This window comes from Protopterus annectens, chromosome 5.part0 (genome assembly GCF_019279795.1).
Source record: "Protopterus annectens isolate FY-2018-M chromosome 5.part0, PAN1.0, whole genome shotgun sequence".
NCBI lineage: Eukaryota > Metazoa > Chordata > Ceratodontiformes > Protopteridae > Protopterus > Protopterus annectens.
The window spans coordinates 1900579167-1900604807 of NC_056735.1; the positions used below are offsets into that span (position 1 = coordinate 1900579167).

Below are 25641 nucleotides of genomic sequence, written 5' to 3' on the forward strand. Positions count from 1 at the left end.
CCCATCCAATCATCAAGATTTTTCTTGAAGAGTGCTAATGAGGAGCTCTGTTTGACATAGATAGGTAGTCTGTTCCAGAGTATGGGAAGTCTCTGGGACATGAATCTATCCCTCCAGCATATTCTGTTTATTGTGGTGACAAGGTTTAGGTCCCTAGAGTGTGTAGCTCGAAGGGATTGGGATTTCTTTAAGTGGAGCATGTTCAACAGCTCTGGGTTTGACATAGCTTTGTATGTTAGGCAGAGATCGCCTCTGAGTAGGCGATATGTGACGGAGTAAAGCTGGAGTTTTTTGAGTCAGTCTGTGTAGGGCATCTGTTTGAGGCCAGTAATCCTCTTTGTGAGGTATTTCTGCGGCCTTTCCAGTTGTTGTAGATGTCTTGTGAGATACATACCAAAAGGGGCGTTGTTCTCTATAATGGGTCTAATGAGTGATGAGTAGAGGGGAACAATGGCCTCTTTTTTTCTGGATGAGAAACCTTTTGTGATGAGGTGTGCCACATAGAAGGATTTCCTGACCATTGTGACGATGTGATTATCAAAGGAGAGACTACTGTCCACCTGTGTCCCAAGGAGTCTTATCACACTTTTGGTGTTAAGCAAACTACCGCCTATGTAGTAGTTCATGGGTACAGAGTTTTTACCAAAGGGGATGACAATGCATTTTTTGGCATTGAGCTTGAGACATCAGGCATCTGTCTCAGTGAGGCCCTTTTGTAGGATGTCCACATCGTTAGGAGTTTTGATTATGGCTTCTAGTTTGCAGTCATCTGCGAATTTAGTTAGCCAAAGACCTTCTGTGTTAGCCTGTACTTCAGAGAAGTAGATACCAAACAGAAGAAGACCCAGGACTGAACCCTGTGGTACTCCACTTGTCACTGGTCTGAAGTCTGATTTGGAGTGTGCTACTTTCACAGTGTGGGTTCTGTCAGTAAGCCAGTTGGCAACCCATCTTGTGACATAGGGATTTATACCTAGTTTAGTGAGTGTATCTATAATTCCAGAGTGGGAGATGGTGTTGAACGCCTTGGCAAGATCTAGATAGGCTGTGTGAACCATCTTACCCTCATCTATGGCATTGGCGACTGCTTCAAAGAAGTCTATCAGGTTTAGGAGACATGATCTGCCTTTTACAAACCCGAACTGTGTGGGGTCCAGAGTTTGGAGATCTCCAATGTCTTTGTTTATGAGTTCCATGATGATACGTTCCATGGCCTTGCAGACCAGGCTTGTCAGGCTGTGGTGGTAGTTCCCGAGGTCTGTTGTGGCCCCCCCTTTGTGGAGTGGGATAAGCGTTGCAGTGTGCCATTCAATGGGCACAAAGCCTGAGGTGAGGCTATGATTGAACATGGTACTTAGGTGGGGTGCCAGTTCATTCTGTAGTTTGTGTAGAAGGCAGCCTGGGATGTTGTCAGGTCCCATGGATGCTGTGTTCTTGGCTTTGGAGAGTGAGGTTTTTACCTGTGCAGCCACGATTACAGGAACTTTGCATTCTATAAAGATGGGCCCTTTAGGTGGTGAGGGGGGTAAAGTTAGCACTGAACCTATCTGCCAGGATGCTGGCAATATCAGTTGGTTTTGTATATTTAGTATCATTGTGCTGTAACTCAGAGCAGACCTGAGTATTGCCATTGAGATTCTTGACATAGCTATAGAATGCTTTGTGGTTGTCTTTAGAATCAGTGGCGATTTTGTTTTCATAACTAGCGTTGGAGGATTTTATGAGGGATCTCAGCTTCTTACTGAGGCTGACCAGGGAGTTCCTCCAATCGTGGGATTTTACTCTTTTTTGCAACAGTTTCTTTCTTCTGTTGTAGAGTTTGTTTATGGCAGAAGACCACCAGATTGGCTTCCTTTTTTTGGAGGATAGCATCTTGGTTCTGTTAGGGACAGCATGATCCATGCACTCGTGTAAGTACTTATAAAGTGCATTTGTGTAGGATTCAGCAGTCGTAACTCTATTGTCCATCTGCATGGGTGTCGTGAAGTTTGCCACTTCTGTCTTAAGAAGCATGAAGTTGGCTTTGGAGAAATTTTTTACGGTTGTTTTCCTAATGGGGGGTTGGAAGCGGGATGTGGATGTCTAGGGTTATTAGCTTGTGGTTGGATCTGACCAACGAGGAGCTGACTTCTGGTGTGGAACACCAGACGCTCATGTTGGTGATGACCAGGTCTAGGATATTGCTGCCCCTGGTGGGGGTGTAGATAATTTGATCCAATGCATTGGAATTGACAAATTCCAGAAAATGTTGAGCAAAAGAGTTGGTACATGAGTAGTAGTTGAAATCACCCATTATTAGAGTGTTGGGTTGTACCTTAATATTTTTCAGTGTATCAAGAAAAGAGGAGTGGGAATCCTGGGGCATGGTGGGGGTCTGTAGCAAGCTACAATCTGGATTGCGGTTTTGCCCAGAGTTAGTTGAACTTGGATAATCTGGGATGCATTATGCTGAGCAACTAGCTTGGAGGTGTGGATATCCTTAATGAATATGGACACTCCTCCACCTTTAGTGTTTCGGTCTGGGTTTGGTGGCCAAAAGTTGTGGTATGAATTATAGCCTGGTAATGCAGGGGTGCTCTCTGGAGCTTTGAACCAGGTCTCTGTCACTGCAAAGATGTTGATGTTCTCCATTTTAAGGAGTACCTCGAGTGAGTGCATTTTGAGGTTTAGACTTCTAGCATTGAGTAGCATTACCCTCAGATTTTGCTTGCTTGTACCTGTTATGGTGGTGAATTTGTCATTTGAACCTTGCCTAAAAAAGGCACTATAGGGGTGGCAAGAGCCTTTGCCAGTATCCAGAATCCCAAGGACGAAAGGTGCAGGCCATCTCTGGCAAAGCAGTGTGATCTGTCAATCATGTCATCCCAGGCAGACAGATACTGGATTCCCTTAGAATGACACCAGAAGCTTAGCCAATTGTTGAAGTCAATCATTTTGTCCTTGTACTGTGGTATCATTCTGGGTGATGGCAGGATGCTACTCAGGGCTAGGGTCATACCTGCCTGGGCTACAAGATTAGAGAGCTCCTCCATGTCTCTTTTCATGTAGTCCAGGGAGATATGTCTCAGGTCATTCACACCAACATGGACAATGACAGAGTCATATTTGTACTTGTTGTGGAGTAACCTGAGTGTGTGCATTACGTGGCGGATTCTGGCACCTGACAAGCAGCTGACAGTAACTTTCTCCTTGTTTAGCCTGGTGAGTGGAACATCAGTGTGCCTGACTAAAGAGTCACCTATGACTAGAGTGTTGGGTACGTTATGCCTTATGGACTGCAGTTGAATGGCACACTGAGTATGTGGGCTATGTGTCATTTGGGTTGTGTTGGGGGGTGGAGGTTGCTTGCATTTCTGCTTTGGAGGTCTCGATTGTTTGGGCAGATTTTTATTGAGAGCCTCTGCGAACATAGGTTTGTGTTTTGTGCTTCTGTCTGTGTGTTTTGGTGGTGTAGGATTTGAGGGACTATGTGAAGAGTGTGGTGCGGTGAAAGTGTTTAGCTTCTCCTCTTGACTGTCTAGTCCAGTCTTTGGTGAAGAGAGCTTTGCTTCCAGTTTGGTTATATAACTGCATCTCTCACAGGTCGTAGTGTTGGCTGGTAGGAGGAGAGTGTTGTCTGTGTACATGAGGCAATTGCTGCATTGTCCCAAGATGCCCAGATTCATCAGGCAGACAGGAGAAAACACCGGGAGCTAACCTTTAGACATGCCTGGATAGGTGCTTATTCATTAAGTACTAAAAACTGTTTTCCTCTAGACAAGTGAGGAAAGTTGAGTGCTGCAGTAATTTGTAGCTTATTTAGTGCTTACAATGAGTTCTGAACAAGTGCTGAGCTCAAAGAAACAGATTTGAGTGCTAAAACTAAAAAGGTGGCTAGTTGCAAGGGAAAATTTGAAGAGCAAACTTTATGGCGCCAGGAAGAGTTTAACCCTAGTTAAGTGGGGGGAGGGGGGCTCAGGAGCCTACAAACAGTCCTGGATACAGCAAATCTGTATCTGGACAAGACTTGTTACAGGAAAGGGGGGAAGCAAGCTTAGAATTTTTTTTCAGTAATTTTTTTTTTCAGTAAAGTGGAAATGGAGAAAGCTGGAACAGAAGTTAATTCAAGGTTAAGAATCTGAGTGGGTCGGCCTTCACAAATGTTCTCTATTAGATTGAATGAACTAATGACACTAAACTGGGAGGAGTGTCACAGATTAAATATACAGTATGGGTGGGCAACTGCAAAGCCACCAAGTATAAGACACCACAACACTAGGGAGGGTGGATGGGAAAACTATTATAGTTCCTAGCTGTAGCCACTAAATGAAAGCTTTAAACAGATGAAGGAGCAAGCAGACTCTAGAGAATGCTTTTAACTGTAAACAGACTAGATTAGAACACAGAAACCTCACAAAATCAAAAATGCACAAAAAAGCTTGGATACAGCACTCACAAACTGAAAATGCAGCTCTCAGTATGAAAAAGAAATTTACAGTTAAGTTATTCAGTAAACATGCAATTAGAGTAATGAAACAGTATCTAGCAATAAAAAATACAGTTAAAACAGTATAAAACAGTACATAAATGCAGTGAAACAGTAAAAAAAGCTTTATAACAGTGCAAAATGTAGTAGATTAACAGTATAGCACAATTATAAGCATTTTAGAAGTGCAATTTAGTGAAATAAGTGTAAGAAATAACATCCTGCTCTTGGAATCTTAAGGAATTTCCACTTAGTTTCAGTAATGAAATACCATCCACAGCCTGATAAATACAAGCACAACCTTTTCAAGACACAGGGTTTATATACCAGTAAGGATGGAAGAGTTAGAAGATATTTCCAGTGTTTTTCAGCCACTTCAATACCATAATGTTTGCACAGTCCCCAGTGCAATAATCTTGCCACATTATGCCTTTCAGTATACAGTCCTTCTGCCATTAGTATGTCGCAACCTGCAACAAGGTGTGCAACTGTTTCCAATTCGGTTTTACACAACCTACATCTGTCTGTTTCTCCCACATGTTCAATGGACTTTGTAGACCAACATGTACATAGCCCACTATCTTGGGCTGCCAATATTAACCTTTCATCTCTTGGTTTGAATTTGTCTCTCCTTAACCATTCCTGCGTTTGTTCCCGATCAACATGAGGTTCTTCCAGAAGTTTTCTATACTTGCAACTATATTTATACTTTTTCCACATTTCTTGCCTTCTCATCTGGTCCTTCACCTTATATTCTTTCTTTTGTTTTCTGGCACATTCAGTTGCTGTCTGATTTTTATCCACTTCTGGTTTAATTTCCATTCCTGCTTGACACCGATATGCTTCTGCTAAATTAAGCAGAGAAGTCATCTTAGATTTATTCTCCTCATGTTTCAAAACTTTCACTACATTTGGGTCTTAAGAGGTCAGCAGATATGTGTGGAGTCCCACGATTGCAGATCTATACATATAATCAATTTCAAGGAGGCCAATCCCTCCTTCAGAAAGGGGAATATATAATCTTGGTATGCACTGATTTTTTATAAATCATTTGGTGAGCATGAAGCATCCTTCTTGTTTTTTTACCAGACACCACCCATATCTTGGGTACATCTCAAAAAGGCATTCCACAAGGCTCTATTATCAGCTATTTAAACTGAGTGGTGCTGTGTGAAGAACCCATAGCAATGATAAGCATATCATATTCAATTGTGGGGAGAAGAACATCAGTGACAATGGTAATGGCTCCCTAGTGTCTACAGTAGGAAGATGACAGATTCTGATGGATAGCCTTAGTTGAGCTAGAGCTTTGTGACTTTGGGTTTCAACATGCTTGTGAAAGGAAAGAAAATGGTCAAAGATGAGATCTAGATATCTTTGTTCAGTGACAAAGGGTAACAGGGAACATACTGGATTTGTAATGGTAAGTTCTGAAATGGCATTAACTTTTGGTGAGCCCCAAAAATCATTAAGGAGCTTTTTTGGTATTGACTATGATGTTATTTATATGAAGCTAGTTCCAAGTTGCTGAAAAATTGGTCTGAAGTTTATTTTCTAGGCCAGGAGGAGTCTTAATACCTTTAACTACGACAACATCATCAGTATAGAGGAAGTATTTGCTGTGGAGGAGATGCCAGGGAAGGTCACAGTGGAAGAGAGAAAAGAGAAGTAGTCCCAGAAAAGAGCCTTGTGGAATACCTTTTTTTGACGTACCCAAGATATGGGTGGTGTTTGGTTCTAATAGGGCGAAGGCACATTCGGAAAGATAATGTTTAAATCACTGAAATACATCATTAGAGAATCCTGTTTGACTGAGTTTGTGAAGTAAGAGTGAGTGATCGACTGTCTTAAAAGCTTTATTAAGGAATGAGTTCATGAGGAACAAAATGGTAAATCATGAATTAAAATTAAAATGTGATTTCTGAATTGTGTGTAGCTTAACATGGCACTGCAATGTGACATCTGTACTTTCGTAGCTTTCCTGTCCACCTTAGTAATAGGTAATAACCCTAAACCAATACCTTACCTTAATAAAAACTTTCCTATAATACTACCATTATACAAGAAACACGCACGCATGCACACACACACACACACACCCACACACAGACACACACACACACACACACACACACACACACACACACACACACACACACACGCACATACACACACTAAACATACTACAGTGATCCCCTTACTTAATCCTGACCCTAACCCTAAAATGCACGCACTTGCACACAAACACAGAACACCTATCCTTCACCTAACCTGGACCCTAACTCACAAACACAAACACTCTCACTCCCTCCAACTCCACTCATCTGCTTTAACAAAACATACCATCAATATCTGCACCCCTTGACTATCAGTACCTTCAACATTACACAACATCCCCTGCACTTGGCAAGCCATTATGATGCACCGCAACAGCGGTCCCTTCAAGTACAGTTATGGCATAACTAGGTTAGCCCTTTGCCAGTAGCAGTCATCCTACCAGTTCCAGACTTATGTAGTCTATAACTCAATACCATGTTTTCAAGGTGTCAGCATTTTGACAGGACGTGGCAGACAGCAGAGGACAGACACTTTCAATCCTACTAAAAGTTATATATTGCTACAAACACTCTGGATTCAAGGGTAACACCTGTTGTGAAGAGGGGGTGCTGAAAAGCATTTATAGAAGTAGATGTGGTAGACTGTTGACCATGATATAAAAGCCATATAGGGCCACAATATCAGAGTACAACAGTGTTTTAAGCTAGTTACTGACATGATATGTCATGGCAAGACAAAGGCATATTCCATTATGGCAGAGAGGTCAACTCTGGAGTGGGGTGATACATGGAAGCAGCAAGATAATGGAGCCAAAGGAGTTTTTGGTGCCCCTGCAGGAAAACAATAGTACTGAAATCACCTGTGGGGAAGTAGACAGAGACATTATGATTGCTGCTCGTTCATCTCTAATACAAATAATAAGAAGGCTTGGAGTTTTGTTTAGATGTTTTAATACATGGAAACACATCAGGATGGATAGCAGCATGTCTAAATATGAACGAACTAGTTAACAGACAGATCTTACATACATACATACATGTTCACATCTCAACAGCGAACTATAAAATGGCAGTCAGACTTGCACATGCTCAATATTTATGCACCTGCAAGCCCTCGGATAGCTTCCTAAAGGTATATACACACATACTGATCTATATCCTCCCTCTTAAAAAGATTGCCCTTTATGAAAAACAATATCAGAGCTAGGCATGCATTACTATATACATCAGAGGTAAAACACAATGTTCATGTCCAAGTTGCTTCATATCTACTACATGGTTTAGAGATTCAACCATATCTCATAACATATCAGTTGGGACTAAATTTAGATTTGATGACCATCTTTGATTGATAAAGTGGTTGAGCTTCTGTAAAATGGGATCTGTAGCTGTGTGATCTCTGAGCTCATCACGACATGTGGAAAACACTGCATGACTTCAAAATCATGAATCAAATGAGAATCTTGATTGCCAGTCTGTTCAGTGGTACTTTTGGGTGATCTGGACAATGTATCAGCAAGATAAAGAAGCCTGCCTTTCTTGTAGACAAGATTGAAATTGTACTTTTGCAATCTCAGCATCATATGTTGCAGTCTGGCTGGAGCTGAATGCATTGGCTTTCTCAAGATAGTGACGAATGATTGGTGATCTGGATATGTCTACCATAAACATAATCATGGAACTTAGAACATGCAAACACAATAGCCAAAAGCTCTTTCTCGATCTGGGCATAGTGCATCTCAGTTTGGGTAAGAGTTCTTAATGCATAGGCAACAGGTTGATCCCCTTGCAGAATGATTGCACCAAGACCAAATTTTCAAGCATCACAGGAAAGTGTAACTGGTTTGGAACATCATAGTATCTGAGTGTTGGTGGACTAGCAATTCTCTGTTTCAAGACATCAAATGCTCTTTGGTGTTGCTCTAACAAAGATCAGGATACATCTTTACATGTCAGCTCTCTGACTGGTGGTGAAAGATGACTCAAGTCTGGAATTAACTTGCCTAAGTAGTTGACTATACCAAGAAAATGCTGCAGGGCTTGGACATTGTCTGGAGCTGGCATCTCGAGAATGGCTGTTTGCTTTGAAGAGTCTGGCTCTAGGCCTGTATTTGCAAATAAATGACCAACATAAGAAACTTCTTGTATTCTGAACTTGCATTTGTGTGGGTAGAGCTTAAGATTCACTTGACATGCCCTTTATAGAACTTTTCTGAGGTTTCTGTCATGTTCAGCTTCATCAAGACCTCCTACTAGTATGTTGTCTACTATGATAGCACAAAGATACCCAGAAACAATTTGCTCCATTGCACGCAGAAAGACTTCACTTGCAGAATTTATCCCAAGTGGCATTCTCAAAAATCTGTACCTGCCAAACGCAGTACTAAAAGTAGTGAGCAATTAGAATTTTTGTATCAAGCTGAATTGGCCAAAATTAACTTTTTGCATCTAAGACAGGAAAAATGCTGGCATTTGGCATCAAAGCTGCGACTTCTTCGAATGTGCGCATTGGATGATGAGGTCTTTTAAGTGCTTTGTTCAAATCTCGTGGATCAATACATTTTCTGTCGTCATCTGAAGTTTTCTTATGAGCTACCACAATGGAAGATACCCATTCAGTTGGAGTTTCAACTGGACAAATCACACCTTGTCATACCATTTTATCTAACTCAGCCTTGACTCTGTCCTGCATGGCTACTGGAACTTTGCGTACTGGCCTGACAACTGGACTGACCTTTGGGTCTAACTTTATGGAGTACACAACTGGAAGTTTGCCTAGTTTGACTTGGAAAAGATCAGCATAGGTAGAAAAAATGTACTTGGCAAAATTAGAGTAGTGGTCTTTTAAGGTAACATGGTGAACTTCCTTGTTAAATGAAATCAGTCCTGTTTTTAAACAGTCTCTAAACCCTAATAATGACTGGAAGTGCCTCTTGACTACATAAAATAACAAGGCTTAGCTCTTTCCAGCAGAGTAACATGAAAGCACAACTGAGCCTTCATTCTGAATTTCTTCAACTCCATAAGAAACAAGTTTTGCTCACCTTGCCAAATCAAGCCTTTCACCTTTACACACTCTAGCAAATGTTTTTGCAGTCATAACATTGCACTTGGAACCTGTATCAACTTTGAGCTCTATGGGTTTGTCATTTATCCGAACAGTACAAAATACTTCATTCTTTGCCCTTAAATCAACTACATTGACCATTTCATGAAACACACTGACACACTATCAACATAAACAGTTGTCTAACTGATCAGTTAGTGTCTTAAAATAGAACCAGAATAAAAACTGGGTGACAACAAACGCGGCTATGTAAAATAAACCAAAAAGCTTTTATTATAACTTAGTAAGCGCTTTTGTATTGCCCTCAACGCTTCATCAGACTTTAAAAATACACAAGTTAACATTCACTATTTAAAATCCTAACCAGAAATAAGAAACCGATTCCAATTGTGACATCATAACAAGTTGTCCAATCAGTTACAGAAACTGACAGCAAATTAGACAGTACATGATCTGCCAATGTGTACTATAAAATAAATAAAACCAAACTAAAATGTCTAGTATGGCTTAAGTATATATAAAAAAACTACTTATCTACTAATCACCTAGTTCTAACAGTAGATATGTGCTCAGTCATGGTAAAATATACAAGTCCAATCCCATTAAATATAGTTCTATGAGACTCAGAAGGAAAGTAAGTAAGTAAATAAATAAATAAATAAATGAATAAAATCAGATTGATTGCCAGGATTACATAATAAAGTGACTGTACGGACATTTAATGTCTTATGTATGCTTGCTTAATTTAGCTCTCTACATAAAGAAAATATATAAAACCCATGGGTTCCTATCTGTTACCTTTAGAATTGCTAGATATTTCCAACATTCAAATTTTTTAAGCATAGCACAACATTGCAGTGAAATATAAGAATTCCTAAATGCATACCGTGAAAACCAATTTATAACAAAGTACTACCACAACAATGTAAGTGAATCACCTGTCTAACAAGAGAAGATAAAACAATGAAGAATAAATACCTAGGTGCCTGCATTCAAGTAGAGGAGCCATGACAGTTCATAAAACCAGAAAAGGTTCAGTATAAAACAGTTGATAAAAACAAAAACGTTCAGTATAAAACATTACTTCACGGTAAACATCTAAGCAAGTGTGGTATTATAATCACAATCTTAATGGGCAGAGCCCATGTGTACACATGAAACTTGAAAGCTATAAGAATATAAGCTAACTAATATTTCAACATCAACCATCATTCAAGTGTTGTATGTAGAAATGAGTATATCTGCTTACAAGCATCAGGTCTTAAGACCAAAAGGAGCACTACTCAGTCAGTAAAATTAAAACAAAAGTATTTTGCCTGATAAAAACATCCAAGAAAATGCACTAATTGAGTTATAATCCTGCAAAACCAGGCCATTGAAAGTGCATAGATCCTGAGAATGCCAAAAGAGTGTAACCAAACCTGAAGCTGCTTAAGAACCATCCTCTATATGCATAGAGCCAGTGAAAGGAATTGCTGTGAAAGAAGGGTATTACAGCTGTTCATTCCCTTTAGCTGGAGTCAAATAACCAATCAATGGGGTTAAATGTGATTCTGTGAGACAGAATGAAAAAAATAAATAAATTAGTGAGGCAATGGTCTAGCTTTCAAGAAAGGTTTGATGGAAACAGTGTCATACAGTCCATAACACTGGTCTGCTTGTAAATGAATGATCCATTCTTGTTCAGTCTTCTCAGTTTTATTCTTCCGGTCACCCATTCTATTGTCTTCTTTCAAAGTGTCCAGTATCATAAATTTGAAATGATGTTCTATTCCTTGTTCCACAACTGACATATATACACACATATAGATCTACAAGGATGAACTTACCCAAGGCTTTTCAGTGGATGATACACAAAGTCAGTAGTGTATACAGCCGAATTTTGCACAGCAGCAGCACTGCATATATACACTATAGGCCGAGTACAGCATATGTTGCTTATGTTTTGTACAGGGATGTCAGGGTATCCAGTTTATCATGGTGGTAGCAGAGTTAGGCATGAACTGTACTGTAGCTTCTGCACAGACACCTTTTGCATGAATGTGGGAGGTACTCATGCATACCCCAGTTAATCTTTAGTTGTGTATTTACAGAACACTGTGGTGAAACTGGTAGAGGCTGTGGCAGCACAACAGGCGGATGCTGCCACATCTTCTGGAAATGAAGACAAATAATGCTGAGATACAGACACCTGAGACACAGCCAGATGACTGAATGGCACTGTCTCCCTCCTGTGCAGACAGACACCCATAGTACAGGTTGAAGCTATGGCCTTACCCAAGATGAAACCAAGGCTGTACTGTCTAAGTACTCACCATCTTTACTAAAGGAATGGTCCCCCATGGCAGAGAGCATTATTTCTGTTCCCCCTGTGCCTACAATGGCAGATGAGTACACTGCATCTGATGTAGGTATATCCATCATTGCACATCCTCACAGTTATATCTGATACTGGCCTCTGTCATAATTGGCCCTCAACATGCAGCTGCATTCAGGTAAACCAGCAGATGTGATGCTCCATCATCTAAGGATAATCTGCTGCTCCCAATCTAACATGGAGCTGAGTGCTATACTGTGTGGCCTCCATGAAGATGTCACACCGGTTGAGCTACAGCTCCCTGAGGACATGGAGTCCAGGGACATAATAACTGTCAGAATCATGAGATCAATGGTGGCTCGTACTGCTGCCACCTCCACCTCCATGCAGAGGATTGACAATACCACCATCACTGCCCTGTGTGTCAGTGTTGTCTGAGGTTGGGTGATATATGCCTGGGGTGATCATGTAAGGGGCCATCATAGGGTACGCAGTCCTCATCTAAGACGCACAACTTGTTATGAGCAGTGATGACACACACCCTTCACTGACAAGACACCCCAACAATGGACTCCATCTAGGTCACACTCTCACAGTACCACATCCAAGCCCACCATCATGTCTTAATGAGAAGAGTTGATGGAGTGGCCTCAGGTCATAGTCATAGGTTTATAGGCAAGTACTAGGCTAGCTGTCCTTATGGGTCATTTTAAGCTTAAAACTCAAAAAAGGACACTCCGGAGGTATTGAACACCAAACAACGGTTTAATGGTCACAAAAAACAACTTGAAAACACAGTAATGTTAAGCTCTTTTCGTCACGTGAAATCACCGGACTTCTTCAGAAAAACAGTTAAAAGCAAGAACCTTAATAAAAATACAAAGCAACCAATTCCTTCAAACAATGTAGCCAATCAAAACCCACAAAGATCAATTGTCAATTAACACTTTGGAAGTAGAATATTAGAAACGTTCCACACTTTTAAATAGGACTAATAACTTTAAGACAAAAAAATGCAATACAACCACTCTGAAAGTTACCATTTCTTAAAAAACAAACTGTTCATACTACAAACAAGTACCACTATTCAGTGGTGTGATTCAATAAATGTTTTTACATCTTAAATTTAACTAGGTAAAATCAGACCTTTTAGTTACACTACTAATTACTAAAATTTTAACTAAAAAGGCTCACATATAAGTATAAATATAAATGTAAGTATAAATGTAAATATATAGACCGGTGATTTTATACAAACATGTACATGACTAAAGAAAAAAGAAAAAACATAACCGATAGTGCAACTACTTATAACTAATATCTATCTAATAAGACTTCTCAATCTTAAGATACTTGAAATCGACACAACCTCATTAAGCCCTGGTCTTCTACTGGAGCCGAAGCACAATTGCCACAATACCTCCTGTCTCTCCAATAATAAACTAACAGCACCTCCCCTAACATCCCTCGCTGCCTGATCTATAAATGTATGACCCAGGTTACTGCTACAATGTCTTACCAGAGCGTTTTCGTTTATGGGGTGAAATATTTACCGTTTATGGGAGGTAGAATTGTAACACCAGGTCTGTGGTTTACCTTGCCCAATGTCAGTCTTGTCCTGCCTTTTACATTGGCAAACTGACAGAAAACTAAAGGAGAGGGTTTACGAACATGTCTACAGTATAGCAAAAGCCAGAAATGAAAATGCTCTGGCAAGACATTGCAGCAGTAACTTGGGTCATACCTTTACCTTCAGGGTTATAGATCAGGTAGCGAGGGATGTTAGGGGAGGTGCTGTTAGTTTATTATTGGAGAGACAGGAGGTATTGTGGCAATTGCGCTTTGACTCCAGTAGAAGACTAGAGCTTAATGAGGTCATGTCGATTTCAAGTATCTTAAGACTGAGAAGTCTTATTAGATAGATATTAGTATTGAGTAGTTGTACTATCGGTTGTTTTTTTTCTTTTTTCTTTAGTCATGTACATATTTGTATAAAAACACAGGTCTATATATTTACATTTACACTTACATTTATATTTATATGTGAGCCTTTTTAGTTAAAATTTTAGTAATTAGTAGTGTAATTAAAAGGTCTGATTTTACGTAGTTAAATTTAAGATGTAAAAACATTTATTGAATCACACCACTTTTTGAATATGGGACTTTTGCAGTATGAAAAGTTTGTTTTTAAAGAAACGGTAACTTTCCGAATGGTTTTATTGCATTTTTGTCTTAAATTTATTAGTCCCATTTAAAAGTGTGGAAAGTTTCTAATATTCTACTTCCAAAATGTTAATTGACAATTGATCTTTGTGGGTTTTGATTGACTGCATTGTATGAAGGAATGGGTTGCTTTGTATTTTTATTAAGGTGTTTGCTTTTAACTGTTTGTCTGAAGAAGTCCGGTGATTTCACTGGATGAAAAGCGCTTAACTTTACTGTGTTTTTGAGTTGGTTTTTGTGACCATTAAACTGTTGTTTGGTGTTCAATACCTCCGAAGTGGCCTTTTTTGAGTTTTCTGTTTTGTTTTGTAGCCTTTTCGATCATTTTAAGCTTAACCAATTTCTCCTGGTAAGAATCAAATCCTGTGCCACTTGTCTGTGACATAAACATCTTAACCATTATGCCAACTCATAACTCCTCATGACAACTCCCAACCTCTAAAGTTACATTTTTGTTCCAGTGGCAGTATAACTTGCATCAGAGCTACTGAACTTTTTATATAGACTATCAGTCTGCAGACTGTTACAAGACTAGCCAATAACTAGACGTTAGAATCAAACCCTGTACTTCATATCTCTGAGGTAAAGACCTTAATCATTATGTCAGTCCCTATGATTTAGTGCCATCCCACCACATCACAACAGGAAATAGTCTATGACCCGTCTCCATCTTCACTAGCATAATCTTCTCACCCACTGTGTACATTGACAGCCGTGTGTCTCTGTGTTCCTAGCCAACTCTACACATGATGACTGTGACCCACTCCATATGTGGGAATGTCTGAAGCACAGTGTCGCCAGACCATGCACTGACCAGCACAGCCTGGTAATGACATTGTAGGCATCATGTTTGTTTTGTGGGTCACTAAAACTGTCATTTTGTGCTCATCAGGTCCAATAGTTCTAGAACAGATGTCACTTCTTTGCTTGTACTGCCATATACTGTGCCAGTCACAATTGCGGCTACTGTATGACCTCACTCTTGCTGGACAGTGGTGTTGCTGCACCATCCCTGCTAGTCATGGGTGTGAACAGTCCAACCGTAATGGCATCCTCCCATACATATCAAGGCAGCAAAAACAGACACTGATCAGGCGGAACACACATTATACGAAGTTTTGGGTTTGTGTATGTGTGATGTTATACAGGAGTTCTCTAAACTCTGTGGGTTCCATATGGGTATCATAATCCAGAACTCTAGTTAGTAACTAGCATCACCTGTAGTTTCAACATGTGTGGGGGATGCTACTTATGAACACAATATATATAGCTGTATGCCTGTTAGCCACAGTGTAGCTGTATACCTGTTAGCCACAGTGCCTGTATTTACCATCTACATGCCCCTGTGGCATTTCAGTATGCAGGAAGTGGTAATATAGCTGACGTGCCATATATGTGCAGACACATTAGTTATAATGCCACATGTGTTGCATACTGCTTGGCATTTCATTCTGTTCAGAAGTCTTTATGACTTTTATAATCCCACATGCCTCACACACTATCTGGCAGTTCATTGTGTTGTAACCCTTCCTCTTCACAAACCTTTGTGACTGTGGGCAATTTGGACTCCTTAATGTTACATATGTGTAATCTATGGCATCCAATACCTCAGGAAGGTAGGTGATGTTTAGATGGTACACATGGTATTAGCTCTCTCCTGTGGAGTGCTGTGAGACCATATATACACTCATGCATATGTACAGAAGGATTATGTCAAGAAACTTGTTGAGTATTCCAGAGATGGAGGCTATGAAATACCCAGTGTATCCTCTGCTGGTCTCTGAAAGGATCCAGTAAGGAGAACAGAAAGACCTATTCATACCTTGGTCTCCAAAGGTATGGAAAGGCCATGCACTCCTAAGGATTCCATGAGTTGGGTGATATACATTCATCAAGACCCATAGGATGTCCTAATTTACATTAAAAAAGAGTTCAATAACCTCTTTTGCAGAGAAGATGTGATATGTCACATGCTGGCATTAACATTTCCACTTATGCTGGACCACACACCCCACGCATGACTAATACAGCTACTCTTAGCATTCTTGCTGATTGCAACTCCAAGATTTTTGGCTTGTTTTACCCTTTTGTACTCAGGTATATTGCTGTGAGACATCTATCATATACAAGCATGAAATGAGACTATGTTCACCTTGCATACACATCTGCATATCATTAGGACCTCATTTCCTTGCCATCTTTTATTTGCATACCATTACATGGTCTTTTGTTTGTTTTTCTGCAGTATACCTTTGTTCCCTGTGCTCTTGCAAAATGTTGTATATGAATCTCTACCAGTTCAAGCCTACTTGTGCATTGTTGTCTTCAGTGCAAGTGTAAGTCACATACTATACAAGTTGTCTATTAAAACTGGCTATAATCTCCATTATGCGACTCTCCTTTCACTATACCTGGCCACCATTACAATATTTTAAATTCACTCAAGTAGCCAAGCAGCATGTCTCCTCCTTTTATGGTCTCTTGTTTCTATTCTTCTAGATCAGCAATATCAAGACAATCAGACAATCATTAACTTTGCCTGGTTCCACACCACATATTTCTTGCTCCTTGCTCACATAATCCAGTGAGTGCAGCAACCCTTGTAGCCTATCCATCATCTACTAAGCTGAGACTGCTGGGAATGATAGTCTTCAAGATATCATGATCCATAAACACTGGTTACTTCCATCAACCACTGTCCTCCATCAGGTCACCAAAGTTGTTACAGAAACTAATCCTTCACACAACAAATCACAAACTGATCCAAAATCACTCAAAGTCAACCATATTCCCTGACTGCCATTGACAATGGCAATCTGTAAGCTTTTTCAAAACTCAGTGATTTTTAGCCAAATGCAGTAAATTGTGCTATCACAGATTTTGCATGTTTCAAAGAGTTACTTTGCTCTTCATACATCAATACCCCCTCAGGTGTAAATTCCTTCTGCTTGCTTTATCTCTCAGTGTAACCAGTCTCTCTTCTATCTGAACTCTGTGATTACTTAACCACACATTATTGAAGCTACAGCATCATAGATTCATATTTCTCTATGGGGAATTTAGTAGAATAATTTCCAGATGACTCAAGATGGTTAGCATAATGATTCAAAAGTCCTGACACCACCTTCATCTACTCTTTGCCTGCTTCCATGACACTTTCCATACTGGCTTTTTCTAACTTCATAAACTTTGACCAACTGCTCTCTTCACTGGGTAAAAGTACAATGCTGATGAGGTGTTCTTAACACTCCATCTGCTCCTAATGAAATTCTTTCTCTTTCCTTTTCCCCAAATCTGAAATCATCATCATTCCATAGATGAGGCACTACATCTCTAGTAGCAAAACTACATCAAAAAGCACCTTAAACACAAAAATACACTGTTTTCCTGTTAATCCTTAACAGAGTAACTGCAGAGACTGACCACTCTCTTGAAGTTTTGAACCACCCAATCTTGGAGGATCTTGGAGCAGAGCCATTGCTCCTCCAATGTGAGAAAACCCAGTTATGATGATTTGGGCATATAAAGCAGATGCCCACTGGCTGCCTCTTGGGGCCAATATAGCAGACACAGCCCATTGGGAGAAGGCCCCAAAAGAGATCCAGGACACAGTGGGGAAATTACATCTCTTCCCCTATGTGGGAATGCCTGAAGATCTCAAAAATAAGCAGAGGACTGCTGGAGATAGAGAAGGCAGGTCTGTCTTGCTCAGCTAGTTGCCCCCTGTGACCCTTACCAAGTAATCCATTTAAAATACGATACACAGCTACATTAGTAACAATTTCTTCTTGCTCTTAAAAAAACATAATTTTGCTAAGTTAAAATTGTAATTTTGATTTCTCATATTCCGTGTCAGTAGTTCCATCAAAATGAACTGCCATATTCACCTTACAGTTTCATAAGTTCTTACTAAGCTTATGGCCCAGTGGTGATGGAGATCTAACAGTGCCCAGTATAAAACAGATTTCCCCCCACATATCACAGGTGAAAATTTACATCACCCATCCTGTCATATAAACTGGTTTTAAATGTTATTAAGGAAATACTCTGCTTGATATGTAAGGGCAGGCTATGCCATAATTGGGTAGTATGTGCTGTGCAACATGACTTCTGTGAAGCAGACCACTTCAAAATGTTCACAGATTTTATTTTAAAGCACGTATCATACATACAAAAATGAAAACATGGAGAGTACACCTGGAATGAAATCCCAGTGTTCAAACAATTAAGAAAAATAAGTGGAGGATAGATGTAATTAAGTTCCTTGTGAGAAGTTAAATGTAAAATGGAGCTCTTTTTCCCTTTTGCAGGCTTAAAACTTTCAAATCTTATGGTCTTAAAATCTTGAAATGAAGATGCTCAGTCTTCTCACCTCCTCTTTTCTGCAGCTTTACTGGAACAAGTGCTTTCAAGTCACAAAAGAGGGTATGAACATCAGTAAACCACTGTAACTAAAATTTTAATCAAATGCAGTCCTTGATAGCAATGAAAGTAAATTTATTGAATTACAATCCATGTACGTACCTTCTCTGCAGGTTCTGTGGCAAGCTGTGCCCGGGAAGGAAAGGGTTTTGCCATTTGGCAGCAAAATTCACAAGTTACTTCTGCCTCATCTTCATCATCGTCATCACTAGGGGGCTGAGGGAAACAATATAAGATTTAAAATTCGAAACTTTGTTTTCATTTTTTTTCTGATAGTTATAGTGAAGCAGGAGAAATGATCACACTAGAATTAAAAATATTGTGCTCTGTCTAGTAAGCTGGCACCATATGCATCTTATATATGGTGACATTTTTAGAGGACATATTTCAAAAGTATCTGTAATTTGGCATATTTCCTACAGAAGATACAGGAAGTATTCCATACTTAAAATTCCATGACATGTTATATTACGTGTCAGAGTAGCTACAGCAATAAATTCAGGAATCTGACCAAGTTGCTTGCAAACTGCTAACACACAAACCAGCAAATATTTCTACAAAATAAATATCACAAATGTATGAGTTAATATATGCTGCAGTATGACAGCATTTTGACAATGGAGAGAGTCTGTGACAGTCTGATTATGTTATATCCTACAGAAACCCAAGAAAACGAGGTCAGAAGTAATTTAAAAGGGACAGAGAGAAACTAATGAATTGATTAAGATCAGGTAACAGCTAAACGTCATGCAGTTTCCACACTGCACTAGTGTTTTAGGGATATCAGAGTAAGGAAACTTGTGTAGTGCGATTAGATTAGGCATTCCTTCTGAGTTTAGAAGACATACAACGTCTTGTTATCTATTTACTACTTTGGTAATTTGACAAATGAACTTATCCAAAAAGGACTACTTTTCAGGTAAAGCCTGAACAAAAATTGAACACACAGTAAAATGCACAGTCATAAATGTCTCTTAAGTAAGCAAAAGCCCCTTAGAGAAGAAGCTACTTAGTTCTGTTTAGACTGCTGTTGGTTGCTGCCAGTGGTGACTTAAGGTTCAAGACAGATAAGATGCAACACTCCCAAAGTAAAACAGAATTTCTCTTTATTTATTTTTAATTTATGACTTTTTTCTTTTATAGTCCACTTTTTCATATCTTAACTTGCTATTCAATGTCTGCAATCTGATTTCTATTAATAAAATAGACTAGAGCTTTTCTTCCTGAGCCTCAGCTGAAAAGGGACAATGCTGTCAGGCTTTTCTGGTAAACAAATTCAATTACTAACTAACTAGCTAAAATAGTTAGCTGACTTGGTTTAGCTATATTAAAAAAAGCATTTGCATGTAAGCTCCATATGGCAATTATGCCTTATTAAAGATTCTGCTTTTCAGCATGGATACAAATAATGTTTCAATCAGTGCTGCTTGGGCTCCTATATGAATGAGATAACAGCATTTTTCATTGACTCAGGCTGCATCAAGTGACTGGTGACTGTGGTAGCCTGAATAAAAGGTAAAAGAATACAGAGTGGGATGTGGGCAGGACTGTGATTGAGGGAGAAAACTTTTTTTAATTAATTAAGATTGTTTTATAATTAAAATTTGTGATCTCTACTGCTAAGCAGCCTGTAGGATGGTATGCGTTTTAGGTGTGTTTGCTTGCATGCTCGTGTGTGTGTGTGTGTGTGTGTGTGTGTGTGTGTGTATCTTACATGGTATGTATCTTAACAGCAATGAACTGAAATACATCAGCTGGTCATTATTTATGTACTTCATTCACTTGCTCACAGTCAGACATTAAACGGGCTGTCTGTTTTATAAAAAAGCAGAGTAATACACGTTTCTTTTAAGCCAAATTTTGATGATTGGATAGGTGCCTGCAAATTCATCCTAGGCTTGACTTGTTTTGCCCTTCTGAAGGCAGGAGGTACCCTTTGAGGGTGTGCATTGGCAAGGTGATTTTTGTCCATGGACTGACTCTATCTTGTAAACTTAAGAATCTGTGAATTGGTTGGCAAATATGTTTTATCATAATCACATATCACATGTTTAAAAAAGTCATTTTGCAGTTAATGCTATGTTGATTTTGTATCAAGATTTGATTTCTCAGGGCTGCCATGGTGGTGCAGCGATTAGCGTTGCTGCCTCACAGCAAAAGGTGCAGTAGTTCAATTTTGGGCTGGGGTGATGTCTGTGCGGAGTCTGCATGTCCTCCCTGTGGTCATGTGGGTTTCCTCCGGATGCTCAAATTTCCTCCGATATCCCAAAGACACGCTGTAGGTGGATTGGACACTCTAAATTAGCCCTAGGTGTGAGTGCAGGCATGTGTGTGCCTTCTGTGGTAGGCTGAGTGCTAGGATGGCAATGTGACACCGTAAAACTCCACTGCCAATCGTTCTGTGGACAGTTGTTCTGCTGTGGTGACCCCTAACTTGGATAAGCCGAAAGGAGATGACATGCTGGACAAGCCACACTGCTTCGCAAGGGACGGCTTGCACCTGTCACCCCTGGGCTTCCGGATATTGGCAAAGGCTCTTGCCACCCCCATAGTGCCTTTTTTAGGCAAGGCTCAAATTCTAAACCTACCACCCTAGAACACCAAAAAGGAAAAAACTAAGGGTAATGCTGCTCAATGCCAGAAGTCTCAATCTCAAGATGCACGCACTCGAGGCCCTTCTCAATATGGAGAACATCGATGTCTGTGCTGTGACAGAAACCTGGTTCAAGGCTCCTGAGAGCACCCCAGCACTAACAGGTTTCACCTCATATCATGCGTTCCGGCCCCAAAATCCGGACAACACCAAGAAAGGAGGGGTGTCCATATTCATAAAGGACACCCACACCTCAAGGTTGGTGGCAACGCACGATGCATCGGAGACCATCCAGGTGCAATTAACCATAGGCAAGACTGCTCTGCAATTTGTAGCATGTTACAGGCCACCCTCTCAAACTCAGGAACCTCACATGGCCTTCCTGAAAACATTGGAGGGATAAATGTATCTCCAAACACCATCATACTAGGTGACTTCAACTACCCTAATATAGACTGGGAACACTACTCAAGCCCGAACACTCTAACCCAAAGATTCCTGGAGTTCATAAACTCAAATGCCATGGAACAACTAGTCACCATCCCCACAAGAGGAGAAAACATACTTGATCTCATCATCACGAACATGGGATCAAAATGTTCAACACCGGAAATATACCCCTCACTGGTGAGATCAGATCATAAACTAATCTCGCTGGAGGTCCTCATCCCGCCCCCACCTGAAACAAAAAAGACCACAGTGAAAAACTTCTCAAAAGCCGATTTCACACTTCTAAAACTAGTGTGGTCTCCTTTAAGGCCCCTGAGCCAGTGGTAAACATTACTCAAACCGCTGAATCACTTACAAATGCCTTCTACCAGCACCTACAGGACTGCATGGATCAGGCAATCCCAAACAAAACTAAGACTCTCTGTACCAAAGGCAAGCGTCCAGTCTGGTGGACCCCAGCCATAAACAAGCTCTACAACAAAAGGAGGAAGCTACTACAAGATAGAGCAAAATCCTTGAAAGGTAAGACACCTTTGATCATTATAAGTAAAAACTAAGAGCTCTCATAAAATCATCCAAGGCAAATTTTGAGAGAAAAATCGCCAAGGACTCTAAAGAGAATCATAAGGCCTTCTTTAGCTATGTTAGAAACCTAGGAGGAAACTCCCAGATATGCTCAGAATTAGTTCAAAATGATGTGAAAATTACTGAACCTACACACATTGCCAACATACTGGCTGACAGGTTCAGTGCAAACTTCTCCCCTCCCCAAAAGGAGAGATATCTATTCCAGAGGATTGTAGCCCCCAAACATCTCCAACGCCCAGGTGAGAACTGCCCTCACTAAGGCAAAAACACAGCATCCATGGGACCGGATGGTGTCCCCGGCTGTGTGCTTCATGAACTCAACGAGGAATTAAACCCACAGTTAGGACAGCTGTTTAATCTTAGCCTCACCTCAGGATACGTACCCAAGGAGTGGCGCACGGCGACTGTGGTCCCACTTCATAAGGGCGGTGCCTCCACAGACCCTGGAAATTACCGCCCCATTAGCTTGACAAGCCTTATCTGCAAAGCCATGGAGAGGATCATAATGGAACTCATAAATAAAGACATAGGGAACTTGCAGACTTTGGATCCAACCCAGTTTGGCTTTGTCAAAGGCAGATCCTGCCTCTTAAACTTGGTTGACTTTTTCGAGACAGTCACCAAGGCCATTGATGAGGGAAAGGCAGTCCATACAGCCTACCTCGACCTGGCAAAGGCCTTGACACAATACCCCACTCAGGTATCATCGAAAAACTCATCAGCTTGAATGTAAACCCATACATCACAAGATGGGTTGCAAACTGGCTAAGTGACAGAACCCACAGGGTCAGAGTTGCTGGAGCCATGTCAGACTCAAAGCCTGTCACAAGTGGTGTCCCACAGGGCTCAGTCCTGGGTCCACTCTTGTTCGGCATCTACTTTTCTGAAGTACAAGCAAACACAGGAGGGTTATGGCTGACAAAGTTTGCAGATGACTGCAAACTGGGCGCCATAGTCAAAAACACATCTGACACAGATATCCTCCAGAAGGGCCTCACAGAAACGGATAACTGGTGCCAGAGCCATGGCCTGAAATTAAACACCAAAAAATGCATAGTCATACCCTTCGGGAAAAACAAGGTTACCCCTAGCTACCATATAGGTGGCAATCCACTGAGCACAGAAAAAGTCATCAGGGATCTGGGGACCCAGGTTGACAGTAGCCTTTCGTTTGACACTCATGTTGCTAAAGTAGTTAGGAAAACCTTCTATATCACCCACCTGATCATGAAGGGATTCACATCTAGATCAAGAGAGGTCATCGTCCCCTGTACTCATCACTCATTAGACCTATGATTGAGTACAATGCCCGTTCGGAATGTATCTGACCAGACACCTGCTGCAGCTTGAAAGGCCCCAAAAGTTCCTCACCAAAAGGATAAAGGGTCTCAAAAATATGTCTTATGCTGCCCGACTGAAAGAACTCCAGCTCTATTCAGTCTCATACCGCTTGCTCAGAGGTGACCTGTGCTTGACATATAAGGCCATGTCAAACCCAGATTTGATGAATATGCTTCACCTCAAAAATCTAGATCCCTCAGAACCACAAGGCGGGAGACTTAAACCTTGACACGGTTATAAATAGAACGTGCTGGAGGGACAGATTCATCACCCAGAGACTCCCTATGCTGTGGAACAAAATCCCGGTACATGTGAGGCAGAGCACCTCTCTGGCCTTGTTCAAGAGGAATCTTGACCAATGGATGGGAGATTGCAGATATACCCCAGGGATTACTTCAGTGTCACTGCTTGACAGAGGCACAGCAAAATGATAGGCATAGTTTTTATTCAAACTAAAGGGGTGGCGAAAGCCACATAACTATGGGCTAGGCTTATAAATGCCCTTGGGCAGATAGCCTAGTATGAACCTATGAACCTAAGATTTGATTTCTCAGACAGAAAAGTGTGAAAATTGTCCAAGAAGATGTTGTAAAGTTAAAATAATTTGTGAATTTTTCCAAGAAGTTGATTTCCTAAAATTTAGCCAAGACTACAAAGAATTACATTTTGAAGGATACATTTGCATCAACATTTTTGATAATGATTTTCTATATCCTCTTGAGGATGAATATAAACTGAAAGTTACAAGTTAAAAGGCATGAAAAAGAAGAAGTTGGAAAAATTAGGAAAAGTACTGGAAACTGAATTAGAGACATCACAAATAAGTAACAAGGAAAATAAGTGAATTGCTAAGGGAACTGACGCGCATCACTCTACTTATTTAGGCCTGGATGTTTCTAATATATTTTGATTTACTCAGAGATTAGATTTGTCTTAAGTCAAATATATGAGTACAGACATTGTTATAAACTCCACTACATCAAAGCTTTGGCCCAAATATAACAGGATACTTTTCTCTGACATCTGTTTTAGAGTTATTCAAGAACAATGAAAATAACCTAAGCTGTATGTTGATAAAGCACATCAACTGAATCTGACTATAGCAAAAACAAAGATATCTACTGTTAGTTCTGTTAGTCTGTCTCAGCCAGAGGCAATTTCTTGTCTATCTTATGCAGTTTGCTATTATAAAGCATGCATAGAAACAGGTTATAGAAAATAAAGGAACCATCTGTGAAATGTATTGAAAAAGACTGGTATGTGTCAATGGGTCTGGTACCCTCCAGTAAGTGATTTATTACAACTAAACTAAACATAATACAAAAAAATCGTTATGTACTTAACATAACGTTCCATCTGAGTTGTCGATTTTTATGTATCCTCAATGGATGGGTTTAGTTCCAATCCCTTGAACAGACTCATCCGCTTGCTAAAGCTCATGACAACCAAAAACTCTTGAGCTTCCCCGTTTACCCATAATGCAACTGGTTCATTACCTCAGATTGAGTTTTCTGACAGAATAAGCAGAAGAACAGGAAGGAAAATTTTTTATATTTCCAAAAGGGACTATGTCTGGGTCAGTCACCATTTAAAGTAATCGGCCAGATTATAACTGACTTGGCCACTTGCTAAAGCTTGTGGCAACCAAAAACTCTCAAGCTTCCTGCTTAACTAACAGAATAAGCAGAAGAAGAAAAGAAAGGAAAAATGTTTATGTTTATAATGGGGCTATGGCTGGGTCAGTCACCATTTCAAGTACTCAGCCAGATTATGATAACGTAGAAATTGTAGCTCAGAGCATATGCATGTACCTTTAAAAAGCATTTCCAGTTGTAGCACGTGCATATAAATACTGAGCACGTGCAGGCAGCAGTGCCATTTTGAGAGAACAGTCAGAGTGTTAACATGTATGAGTGTGGTAATCAGTCTGTTTATAAGTTTACTTAAGTTTAAGTTACAAAGCCTTTGGTTTGCATAACGAGCATGTTTAAAGTAAAATGGGCACACGAAAAGTATAATAAGCATGATAAGAGATTAAAATGGCATAACGATTGCAATAAAAGGGCAAATTAAGCTTATAGAGCAAGGCGACTGCATGTTTTTTAGTAAAAAACTGTG

The 25641-nt window shown here is 40.2% G+C and overlaps 1 protein-coding gene across 1 annotated transcript in view; it reads right to left on the minus strand.

The window, feature by feature from the left end:
• The window catches only part of ERICH6B (glutamate rich 6B), a 701186-nt gene that overhangs the window by 628638 nt on the left and 46907 nt on the right, over window positions 1-25641 (minus strand). Inside the window, exon 3 of the mRNA XM_044072050.1 lies at window positions 18654-18767. Coding sequence (XP_043927985.1) covers window positions 18654-18767 — 114 coding nt within the window. The remainder of the gene's footprint in view (window positions 1-18653; window positions 18768-25641) is intronic.